Source organism: Styela clava, chromosome 14 (assembly GCF_964204865.1).
Source record: "Styela clava chromosome 14, kaStyClav1.hap1.2, whole genome shotgun sequence".
Taxonomy (NCBI): domain Eukaryota; kingdom Metazoa; phylum Chordata; class Ascidiacea; order Stolidobranchia; family Styelidae; genus Styela; species Styela clava.
Window position 1 is genome coordinate 6,897,020 of NC_135263.1, and position 12,563 is coordinate 6,909,582.

Here is a 12,563-nt window from a genome sequence, read left to right on the forward strand (position 1 = left end):
TGGAATTATTGGTAAATGCAATAACGATATGTAAAAAAAAATAACCAATAACGATATGTAGTTATTTTTAACGTGAAAAAACATTGACAAGTTTTGATGTGATTATTTTATTATCAGCAGTGAATTTCCCACTTTTAAATTGCAAGTGTGAGTTTGCTTTGAATAAGCGTACATAAACGTGTAACCGAGCGAACTGGAATTGTACTTCCTAGCTGCATGTGAAATTTATTACGAATAATTTTACGATCCTTTTTGTTTGATCTATCGCATCGAAATATAGTTTGTCATACTGTTTATTTCTTTTTATTGGTGTAACGTGTAGGCTATTACCAATGCATATTTGTTGTCATTTTCAAGAATTCAATAAAAGTCGTGCCCGATTTGTCTTCCCGAGTAGTCGTGTACTGTTATAATACATTTAAACTTTACTCTTACACAATTGATGCCATTGATAATACTCGGAGCTTAATACTTTGTGCTTTTGTTATATTGTGAACTGTCGTCGTATAGTCACGCTGTGTTATAAAGAATAATAATACGCGGCGGAAGTGAGATACCTTTTGGAGATCCATTTGATGATTGAGTCAAAATAGACCAAATTATTGTGGCTGAAATAATATGTCTAACCAGTTAACGCGTTAGCAGACTTTGAGTTCATCCTACCCGCTTAGAATATATATGTTTTTACGCTTCGAGAAATTTCTTCCGCTCATTTCAGTATTCACTAAGAAAGTATATATATAATACTGAAGAAAAGTCTGTTAAATTTAATTAGAAAGGAAGCACTTTGTGAATCGAAAATAAGTTTCAAAAGAGGGTTTTGAATGCACATGTTTTATGATGATTTTCATACCATCCTCAATCATTATGGTTGAAAAAATTCATGGACTTGGACTAATCAAGAAAGAAAAGCGTGGATGAAATAGACAAACACTCTTCATTGTAATTTCTAGATTTTATTGTCCTGTCCTGACCCATCTTGTGGTTGTCATCCATGGCGAATTATTTTTTCCAGAGAGAAAATAAATTCAGTCGAATATATCGTATAGATGAGCTAAACGTTTTCAAATACACCAGATGCTTACCGTGCTGAGAGCATCGTACAGCGCCGACACGATATTTTCTCTAAATTTAAAATCAAATTTGTTTTTAGCTTGCAGTGGTTTATGAAGTGTGGTATAAAGCGGATAGAGTATTTTAGCGCTGATTGCGAATGAAGGTCATCCGCGTATATAAAAAGCCTTGGAAATGTATGTTTCACAACGGAATATATTATGGGTACCGTCAATAGTGGAATCTGCCGTTTTTATTGGAACGTTTACTATGACATACTACCTGCTGAAATACGCTAACGTACGAATGAATACTTCAATTGGGAAAGCAAAAGTAAAAAATAAGGAAGAAAAGACTCTCAAGGAAAAATACGATGAAGCGCCCTTTGCTCCAGGACCGTGGTCGTGGCCCATTGTTGGTAATGCAATCTCCCTTGGAGAAGCTCCACATCTCACTTTTGATGAGATGACTAAAACTTATGGCCCGATATTTCGAATTAGATTAGGGAAGTTTCCAGTTATAGTGTTGAATAATACCAAAGTTATTAAAGAAGCTCTCAATCGACAAAGGGAAGTATTCTCAGGAAGACCTCATTTTGCATCCTACAAATTAATTTCACTGGGCCTTGGCGCAGTTTTTAACGATACGATTACTATTGGGGAGTCATGGCGTGAACTAAAGAGTAAAATGGTTCGGCATATTCATACCTACGCTGCCTCAGTTGACAAAAGATTGGCGGTTTCACAGCACATTTGGGATGAAACAGTTTATATGACCAAAACTCTTGAAAAAATGTGTGCAGAATCGCCTACTGGATACGTTGATCCCGAAACAGTAATTCGTGTGTCAATTGGAAATGCAGTATGTGCTATGTGTTTTGGAAGGAGATATGAAGTTGACAATGCAGTAAGTGTATTATTTTGTATTGGTGCTCCATTACTGATGTCGTCATGTTAACCCCATACAAATGATGGCGTCATCAGTAAAATAATAAAACATAACGGTAGTACACTTATATTTTTAAATAATTGAGGGAGAACGCGTGATATTTTAAAATTATTACATTAAATAACATCGATCGCCATTTATCTCATAACCCCTTCTAATCATATTGTACAACCAAGTATTTTTGGATAATCACGCTAAATTGCAATTGAAGGACAATGAAATTCTTACTTGCGGTATGTGCGTTACTAATGTTATGCTCCGGTCTTCCGTATAGGCTTGAGTTTATCTAAATTTTATCAACGTACGCTCTTAATTTTAATTTATGTTTTTCGAAACCTCTGTGAACCTAAAAATCATTTTGCTGTAATTATATATAAACTACATAGACACCAGGTGGCAAGCGCCAAATCGACACGATTTGTGGAAAAAATAGAAACGTAATAGCCTAATAGCAATGTTGATATGCAAGATTGTTTAATTGATGATTTTTTTTGTGTTTTAATGATGATGATAACTTCTGTTGGCAAGATGTCAATTTTTGCCACTTGTTGAGTAGTGAAAACAGATCAAATCGTTCTGATAATGCCTGCAAACAAAACTATGCATTTAATGTTTAAAATTGACTTAAACTACTGTCATCTGATTGTGATCTATTGGATTTCCTTATATAACCGTGATTGCGCGTTATCGATGCAAAATACTTTTGATGTAACCGATGCAATCGACTGCTAAAATGTACCACAGTGCAGGGTGTGATGTTAGGTATCTCAAGCCCGTACGAAACACCGCAGCCCTGTTGCAAAACCAGTTCACGGGATTGAGATTTTTCAAACACATCAGCTTTATCAAAGTTCGTTATGCAAACGTAGTCTGGTGTCGTATCTGAAGACTGGTGGTTAGCTATGTGGCGTGTCGGAATTTTTGGTTGCATTATATTGACGTTTGTCCCCACCCATTGTATTTTTATAAGATCCTCGTATAATCATGAATATAAAGAAATGCTTATCTGATAGGATTCTGCTTCGCTATTTAGTGGCGGTTTTTCTGTGAAGCAAACAAGAGGCGCAATTTCGAGTTGCCTCCTGGTCACGGTACAAGGAAATTTTGAGTTACGAAGATCACTAAAAATGACCCATAAATTGTTGTTCTAAATTTGGTTGGTTTTTTTCTATATCGCAAACTCGCGCCACTTATCGTTACTGAAGGACTGAACATACCTGTGTCCCATACATCTCTTAACCACCCCACAAGAGTCGACTAAGAGGAAGAGAAATAAGCGTTGTTTCTTTTTTTTAATTTATCAAAAAAAGCTTGTTTCTTTCGGTGTTCTTAAATTCCACTGCTCTATTTTTAGCGACGACGTTGCGAAAAAATATGCAACTCCTATTGGTCCCCAGCGCCCGCTACGATAAAGCTTGTCATGGTAGAACGCAAGTGAATAGGCCACATACTCAAAAAAATGTTACCTCAGTATAGTCTGCGACGTTGTCACGAATCTTGGTCGCGGGCAAAGTTGTGCATTGGAGCAAAACACAGAAGTGGCTTCCTCAGTTCAAAATATCACGTGGTTTTGGTTTGACAAGACATCATGGAGATTTGATTACATTGACTTCGACGCTGCTCCCGGCGATGTAGATCGGACCCTAAATTCTCCTGTAAACTTATTTGATATCTGCGTATGTGCCGACGGCGGGTGTAAATTCAGTGCTGACGCATATAGACTCAACCTAGCTCAATTTTCTGATCTGGTTAAATAAATTTTGAATTTTATAGCCGCTGTAACGTCGTGTTAGCACTGATAGTTAGTTTTCAGTTTTTCTTATTGTTTCCTCGTCCAATTTTCTGCCTCTACAGAAAGAGAATTTATCGCTTGTGAACTTGTATGCTATGCGCGAACTAGACTCTTGATGTACTCTGAATATGAACAGGGAAAAAAATGGTCATACATTACTTTATTATTTATTTGTTATTCAAACTTAGTGCCGGCATAATTTCTATGCAGAATATACTCTTTTTGTCCCTTTGCCTGCTTTCAAAACGCTATTCTCTAGTACAAAAAGTTATTCTCTAGTACAAACAATATTAGAAGTGTATTTGGAAGCGCCTAAAATTTCTTTTTGACAATTGCGCGGATGGATTGGTACTGTTTCACACATCTTGCCTGTGGTGTTCTATTTCACCAATCATGCACATTGAGCTGAAAACTTGTCTCCGTGGATTCAAGATATTGCCAATGCTGTCACAACTTTGCCCTATATCATCTTTCAGTTACATGTACAATCAACATTATAATTATTAGTTTAATTCTTCGATAAAATACAAAATGGAGTTTGTTTAACTTCCAAAATTTGGATATTCCTTCATTTCCCACAGTATGTATTGCACATCCGTTTTCGTGGATAATTCTTTGGGCTCTTCGCGTGCTTAGTATCACAAAACATCGATCAGCTTTTGCATTTATAAATTTTGTGGTGCCAGCCTCGCGACAATTATCACAAAAATTTTACTACTTAATCTCGATAACTATGTCAAATTCTCACAGTTTTTGGATGATAACACTTTCTCATTTTTCTTTATCTGTTGTACATAACTTGTTTGACATTTTCATATCTTGTCAGACTTGTGGTATAAGCTTTCAACGATTTGATTTTGATTATTTTAAACTTTTAACCAAAAAATATCATCAGCTAACTAGTCCGCGATTCAAAAATGTAATTTCGTTGTTGGTTATATAAATTTACAAATTGTTTTCAAAACAGTACGTGCACTTATGCATATGTTTCAAAATATGGAGTTTTATATCTAAATTTTTTGAGCATAAATTGTGGTGAAAAGAAGCAATAAATCAATCAGTCAAAGACCCTGTTATTGCATTCGAAAAATTGTATGTATAAAGTCTTGTGTTGGCTTCAAGGTCATTTCAAAGTCGGGAATGTGACTGTCACATATGATATGCAAACAATTTTGATTTTATTTAGTTGTCATAATAATTGGATGCCGCAGCTCTATCTCAAATATCATTGCATATATAATAGATTGACCAAACTCAAACATATTAGGCCCTTATATAAATATTCATTTTATAAGCACAACCACACATGAAAAATAAAATACTTTCTAATTTTCATTATAGCCTTGGATATGCCAACTCAATTATCTTTATCAATAATCGCTCTGGTTTATTCGTGTGCCTTAGGGGTGCTGTGGACTGAGCAACCATTCTCTATACTGTCATCATACCGACGGTAATCCCATAATTTTTTGAGATGCCGAGGCAAAACTATGCGATCGGAATACAGATAAAATGAAAATATAGACACGTTGTATATTTCTAACACATGAAATTGATTGTGGATTGAAAATGTGGAACAACACATGAACAAAAATGTCGTTGTATACATCGAATTTACCTAGGTATGCTCACTGAGAAATAGTTTGGTACTCCATAATTCTGCCTTGCAACTATATTCGATTTCGAAAAATATCCTAATTGATATATTTTGCATCAAAAGCATGAATTTGTCACAAAAACGAGAAGTTTTATCGTAAAAATTCAGAAATGTTAATAAAAGCATTTGATTTAAAAAAAAATATGTTCCAGAATAACAATAGTTTGAATTGCACTTCAAAGTAAATTTTTTAGAATTCTCTTTTTTCATATAAGAAATTGTTATCTCCCTCCAATGTTATTCATATATATATATTAACAATAAATTTGCATACACATTGTTTACTTAGTTTACGTATACTTGACAGCAAAGCAGATTTCAGCATAGATGAAATGGTTGGAAACTTAGGTTGTATTCATACTACATCGAAAAATGCATTGCTCGACATGGTATAATCCCGGATTGAATTTCCCAATGTTTGAAATGTAAATTTGACGACATTTTTTATGGCAAAATGGCTTCATTGTCACAGCTTTGTCCATGGTTTGTCAATCGTTATCTTATATCAGCGTTTAACACGAAAGTGGTAAAAATTAGTAACTCGTGAGAAGTCGGTATGATCCCTGATTCAATTTCTTATATAAATAAGTAATGGATTATATAGGTTATATCAGATATTTTAGCTCCGATTTAGACCCCCCTGCTCTGTCTCCTAAAAATATCTAATTTTGCTTTTAACGTTTTCATTCATCAGTTGTTGAGCAAGTGGGTAAAATTGGATAAAATTTAACCATATGTGTGACAAAATGACCCTTGGAATATCATGCCCTAATTTAAATTGAAAAGTTGAGGCATTGTAATCTATACGATAAAAATTAAGAAAATAGCTCTTTGTTTCATTCATTGAAAATTAAAGCTGGCTGGGATTCATTGACAACTAAAATAACTGAACCTTCTGTGTCTCAACTAGTGGAAACAGTTTTTTTTGTGGGAGAGTGTGCCGTGGATACATTATATATTCATCTGAGGGATACATATTTATTGAAAAATCGAATTGTTTCATTTTTTAAAATAAAGTTCTTGTCAATATATTACAGCAATTCGTTCAACTGCTGAGTATGAACAGAGAATTTGGCGTTGTGATCAGTGCTGGAAGTCGGATTGACGTTATGCCATGGATCAAGGTATAAAATAAGTTATAAATTCAAGTGAAATTCAAGCATGGAATGCTAAGTACACTAAGGCTTTTGTGGTTGGTTAAGCTTTTGCGACGGGAGGTTTTGAACGAATAGTCTTTAAAATGGGAACCGAGGAAGTTGGATTGCTTTTTTTTCTGCGTTATTTTCTGTGGTTTGTTCAGATCCCTTTTGCTGATTGTTATCAGTTGTAACCAAATAAAATATTTTGAAAATGTAATACCTTTAAACGATTAAATTAATAAGTTCAGATAAACAAGACTTTTCTCGCTGTGTTTCTACAAATCTTTGCATTTTTTCACAGGAAAATTGTCATTTTTGTCAATTTTTTTGAGTGAATCATTGAACACGTTATGATGTTTTAGTAAAATAAATCCATTTTGAATATTCGAAATTGAAGATATTGCACGATAGAATTCTAGAATATCAAACTATTGGAATATGAACATCTTTAACTAAAATTGAATTTATTATTACATAGACATTACATAGACTACCTAAATATTTGGAAGTCCTTCTTAATATTTTAATTGAAAAGTAGTTTAATAAAATGCTAATGAACTGTCATGTACAAACTACCAAACTGCATTCTGCATTTTAACTTATTCAACTCGGCTCACTGGTTATTTAGACAGCTTTTCGGTAGTAGCGTCATTATCGAAAACGTGATATAACTCTAACATGTTAAAGAGTTATGGTTGAAAGGTATTTGGAGGCCAATCGTAACACTATATATAACTACATTGGTTGTGTTATATTTTCTTTATTTATTATTGTATATAATTTTAGATATTTCCTTACTACAAGAAAGCTGCAAATGAATTTCAAGCACTTTGTTTACGAATGGAAAACTGGGTTCTTGACAAGTGAGTGGGAAATTTTGACATTTACCATCACCCGATTCGAAGGGTCAACTTGACATTAGTCCGATCGCAAACTACTTAATTCTCACACAAATTTCTTTATTTGCTAAGCTGGTAGAGTGTTTCCATTGAAATTAAAGCAGTTTCATTCATGAATAATATGATATGCTGTTTTAGCCAAGAAATTATTAGTATGTTGCTACTGTTTTCGAACAAATACTAGCAAACAATGAACCCCATTTAGTAAATTTTGATTGATATTTTTTGATCAAAATGACGAAAACTAAAAATTGCGAGATTTAAAAACACCTTTTCTGCCTAATCGAGTATATTTCTATGTCTGAAGAGACATTTGTCTATAAGTTGAAATCGCTTCCATACAAAGAAAGTTTCACGATAATGTTTTTGTGATAAGATAAAAAGTTTTCCAAGAGGACTTGGCAAAAATTCTATCATTCACACACAATAAGCCATTTAAATATTTTGAAGATGAATTTTAAGAGACCGTTTTTTTTTATTTTATCAAACTTTATTTTGTCCTCTAACAGCTATTACGATGTCACAACGATATTATACATGTATCTGATAAGCAAAAAAAATAATTAATGTTACTTAAATTTCAGAGTGACAAAAAACATCGAAACGTATAAACCTGGTATTGTTCGAAATTTGATTGACTCATTGACAGAAGCTGAACTTTTTGAAAAAGAAAAAATGTATCATACAATACCAGAAGGACGTAGAGGGTCAAACAACAATAATAACCCTAAAGATATTCCAGTCACAGAACAAGTGGACCATAGACTATTGTCCGCAATTGTCAATGATATTTTCGGAGCTGGACAAGATACGCTTTCCAGTGCATTTTTATTCGTTCTCCATTATATGGTCAGGTATGTGTTTCCTGTGTTGTGCTCAGGGCCGGATTTACTTATAGGTTTGGCAGGCTGGAGCCAAGAGCCTCAAAATACCTGAGGACTTTGTTATTTAGAATTGAACTATCAATCATTTTTTATTCGTTAACCGGTTTAAAACCTATAAAATTAAAATTCATTTCATTTTTTAAATAAAAAATTTGTTAAATAATTTTATTCTTGTTCTAAATATTTCTTCCTTTATATTTTATTTACCCCAATATTGCCTTTATTTATAATATTGCATAAGATGAGAAACTAATAATGGATTTTTTATTATTAGCCATGACCCCCTCCCTCGAGACTAGAAACGAGTATTATGACGTCACGCTTTCTGTTGCCATGACATTATGTTACAGTCTTGAGCTGTTTTAATTGTATTCAAATACAACTTATTACCAAATATACTTGCGTGATCGGTGTACTTATCTAGCCTGTAACTAAAATTTCATATTTAGGCAACCTTTTTAAATTCATTTATGACGTCAAACTAGAACATTTTTTTCTACGAAGGAATGTCTATTATGACGTAATAATGAATTCTGAAAAAAAAAACTTATGACGTAAGATATATTTGTCGAAGATTATTTTGCTTCGAGTGGTAGATTAAAACTTATATGTTTATAATGTTCAGATTTCCGGATATACAAAAGCGAATAAGAGATGAAATTCTTAAAGTTACGGGAACAGACCGGTTGCCAACTCTTGCCGACCGTCCGGAACTGCCCTACATGGAAGCCGCGTTTCACGAAATAATGCGACATTCAAGTTTTGTTGCGATCACCATCCCTCATCTCACATTGTCGAACACTATCTTATGCGGATATAAAGTGCCGAAAAGCACGATGGTTTTCATTAATCAATATACTGCAAATAGAGATCCTACTGTCTGGGACGATCCTTATTCTTTCAAACCAGAAAGGTTTTTGAAATATGTAAGCGGACATTGCAAATTAGATCCCGTTAAAGTCAACAAATACACCATATTTTCAACGGGAGGCCGCAAATGTCCCGGTGATGAGCTTTCAAAAATATGGATGATGCTCTCTATGGCACTTATTTTGCACCAATGTGAACTAGTGGCGGATCCAAACAATCCTCCCACAGATGGGATATGTTACGGTCTAACGATGAAACCCCGTAATTTGCGACTGAAATTGCGGAGACTTGAATCGAGTATAGTGACATAATTTACCAACCTCGCCTAGTTTTAACCCAGAATGTTGTAAGGGTTGCACTGACCCGTAACGGGTGTGTCTTGCGCTGAGCTTGGAGGGACGATGCGGAAATATTTGATGCGATGTTTCAACAAGAAGCAAGAAAAACTTACGCTAGGTTTTCTATTGTCAACGGTTCAGACAATGGGTTATTTGGTCTCGTTTTTTTGGTTGAGAAATCAGTTCAAACCACATGATTTGTGAAACATCATATGCGTTTTTATAGAAAACCTATTATACCTCAGTAGTTTGTATCATGTTTTTACTCGCTGTAATTTGAGCGTTTCAATGCCCTTTTGATTAAATCCCTCGGTTTTTTTACTTGAAACTGACATTTAAAACAATTTGCATCATGTCTCTAGAAAGCTTGCGTAGCAATTTGGCGACAATGCTTATTAAAGCCGTGGTTCTTTGTGCTGGTAGGCTTTTGTCTTATCCTATGCAATCGATGCCGGCAGACATATTTTATCCGCGAAAAGCTATTATCATTAAATTTCCCTCGCCGGCTGCACTTGCGCTTTCTGTTATCAAGGGATTAATGTGAGACCTTGCGCCCCGGGCATGATACGTCATAATTGCGTATTTAGTTTTTGGATATTTTCAAGCAATGTGTGAATGCATACCCTTTATATCTCCGGCACAGCAGATTTTATCACCCTCCGTCCAACCGCAAATTCGCAACGAAGTCTGTTTAAACGCTACAATGCCATCGAAAACATTCTTTTTTATTCAATATAACATACGAAAAGATGCCTAAGGGATACGACTGTATGCAAATAAAATAGATAGCAGCATTGGTCGCTGTATTTTTATCAACACTTTTTAGAGACACCGATGTTGCTTGCATATCTTCACAAATTACAAATACAAATTCCTTAAAAGTAAATAGAAGTCTTTGATAATAATTTTCATTTTATAATATCAATACCTTGTTCTCATAAGTCAATGAAGAGAATCTAATAATTTTACATATACTTTTGAGTCAATTGTGGTAAGGTGTAAATAAATATTCATGTTCACTTGATATATTAATATTTTACGTCTGTACATATGACTTTCATGTGGAATTTTCTTTATTTTTGAATAAATTGCCAAATATGTTGCGCACGTTTTATGCGAGTTATTTCTTTTTGCTTTTGTGACGACCAGACGTTAGTATCTAATCACGAACTCGAAGCTAAAAACTTCTTTGTCGGTGCTCATAGGTATTACCAGTAAATCATTGCATTTTTTTCTAAATAGGATTATGTAGGCCAATATTATTACATTATCATCTTACGAATATTATATACGCTGGCGGTTTATTAAACTGAATATTGAAATATGAAGCAAATTCAACATGCTTGTTATACGTATGGCAACAATTTGAACATATTTCCCTGGTGGAATTTATGTTTTACGAGCATGATAATTTAATACTATAGAATTGTCTTAATTTAGGCCATTTCCGTTGCATCTTTTTAAGTAAGACTAATCTACCTATTTTCATTTCATGCTTGAATAACATGTTCGGTTCCAATCCCATTTTTTATGTATTATACGTTAACTTATTTTCTTTGGCGTATTCTTCAGTTCATTTCCACGTTTACTCTTTCTTGCCTCTAAGCCCTTTTACCCATTAAAAATTGTCTTAACTTTTGCACAAAGAACAGCCCCTGTAACTGTACCCTGTAAAACCATCGGTTCGGTTTTATTGTACACGAATTGGTCTAAGGTTCGGTCAATTTCTGTATTAGATATCGTTCTGAAATGTCCAATGACCAACTTTGACTAAACCAATATATAATGAACAATTTGGTAGAATATATTATAACATATTATAATTGGTCTAATGGTGCATTTCTGACAGACAATAATATATTTTTGAATTTTGTTTGCTGCTTGCAGCGAGATGTACATTTGAAAGATTGTAACAAGTGTTCGATGCCTTTTAATACCATCTTTTTTAACACTGAGTTCGTTGTATTTTCATGACAGCTTGTTGTGGTAGCTTCTGCGAAATGTAGCGTGTAGCGCATGGTGGTGAATACTGATGTTCTATCGACTAAAAGCAAACAATAAAGAGAATAAAGAAGTAAAACATTCAAAATTCATTAGTTTTAGACCAATTTTTCAAAAATTAACCCTTTGTGTAAAGTATGCATTCGAGTTGACAAATCGGTTGCATCGAATATAGTTTTAGTAACAAGAGAGCTCAGATAAATGGACCTCAAGGTCGAATGCCTAACAACGGTAACGGTAGTCCATGCGACTTACACTGAATTTCCTTATACGACCATTCAAAAAATCGATACCGGTTAGACAGTAGCCGAGCATAGAGAACGCGGATTCGCCGGAAAGATAGCGGCGAAGCGGTATGACGTAATGCAGCTTGGTGGCGTATAATATCATACTATAAACTGCAGCTGATTATGACAGTTTTTGTACAAACAAACTTTACATGTATCACAACGAAACCTAACGGCTTTGATGACCTCTCACAAATTTGATCAGTTGGTGAAAATGTTCACATTGTAATGTCCGTGCAGTTAGTTATGGTTACATAATTACACCTTGGTGTAGCAGTCCGTAGCTTTCGATTGAACTCAACGGTTAATGGTTCTATATATCATCTTTTTTGAAACCTCTCCAACTACCTAAGCTACAGTAAAAAAAATAGTTCTAAATGAAACCATTCGTTGACCACTCTAAAAATGACACAATACGAATCGCGCGACCAAGCCTAATTTGGCAAAGTCTATTTCAGGCACCACGAGTTACGCAAGATGAATTCTCATCCGGTCGCCGGACAGCCGTTCCGCGGGCTGCACCCACATACCTGATAAATACTTCAAAGAAAATCGTCAGTCCCATAAGAATAAGTAATCCGAACAACAGTAAAGGTTATCGTAGAAAAACTATAAAAATTATATATTGGTATGCGAGCAACGTCTACGATATTAACGTTACTATAGGCAGGAAGCCAAACATAAGTCACTCATCA

At 34.4% G+C, this 12,563-nt stretch overlaps 1 protein-coding gene across 1 annotated transcript; it reads left to right on the top strand.

The window, feature by feature from the left end:
- The first annotated feature begins 1,119 nt into the window (after positions 1-1,119).
- On the top strand, positions 1,120-11,535 carry LOC120340657 (cytochrome P450 1B1-like). The gene is made up of 5 exons (XM_039408972.2): positions 1,120-1,959; positions 6,488-6,574; positions 7,376-7,452; positions 8,073-8,342; positions 8,998-11,535. The coding sequence occupies exons 1-5, from the start codon at positions 1,249-1,251 to the stop codon at positions 9,551-9,553; spliced, it is 1,701 nt and encodes a 566-aa protein (XP_039264906.2). The 5' UTR covers positions 1,120-1,248; the 3' UTR covers positions 9,554-11,535.
- The last annotated feature ends 1,028 nt before the right edge of the window (positions 11,536-12,563 follow it).

Coding starts and splice junctions, on each gene's coding strand:
- LOC120340657 (XM_039408972.2), top strand. CDS start 1,249: ATGTATGTTTCACAACGGAATATATTATGGGTACCGTCAATAGTGGAA. Junction 1,960..6,487: donor GATATGAAGTTGACAATGCA/GTAAGTGTATTA, acceptor AATATATTACAG/CAATTCGTTCAACTGCTGAG. Junction 7,453..8,072: donor GAAAACTGGGTTCTTGACAA/GTGAGTGGGAAA, acceptor CTTAAATTTCAG/AGTGACAAAAAACATCGAAA.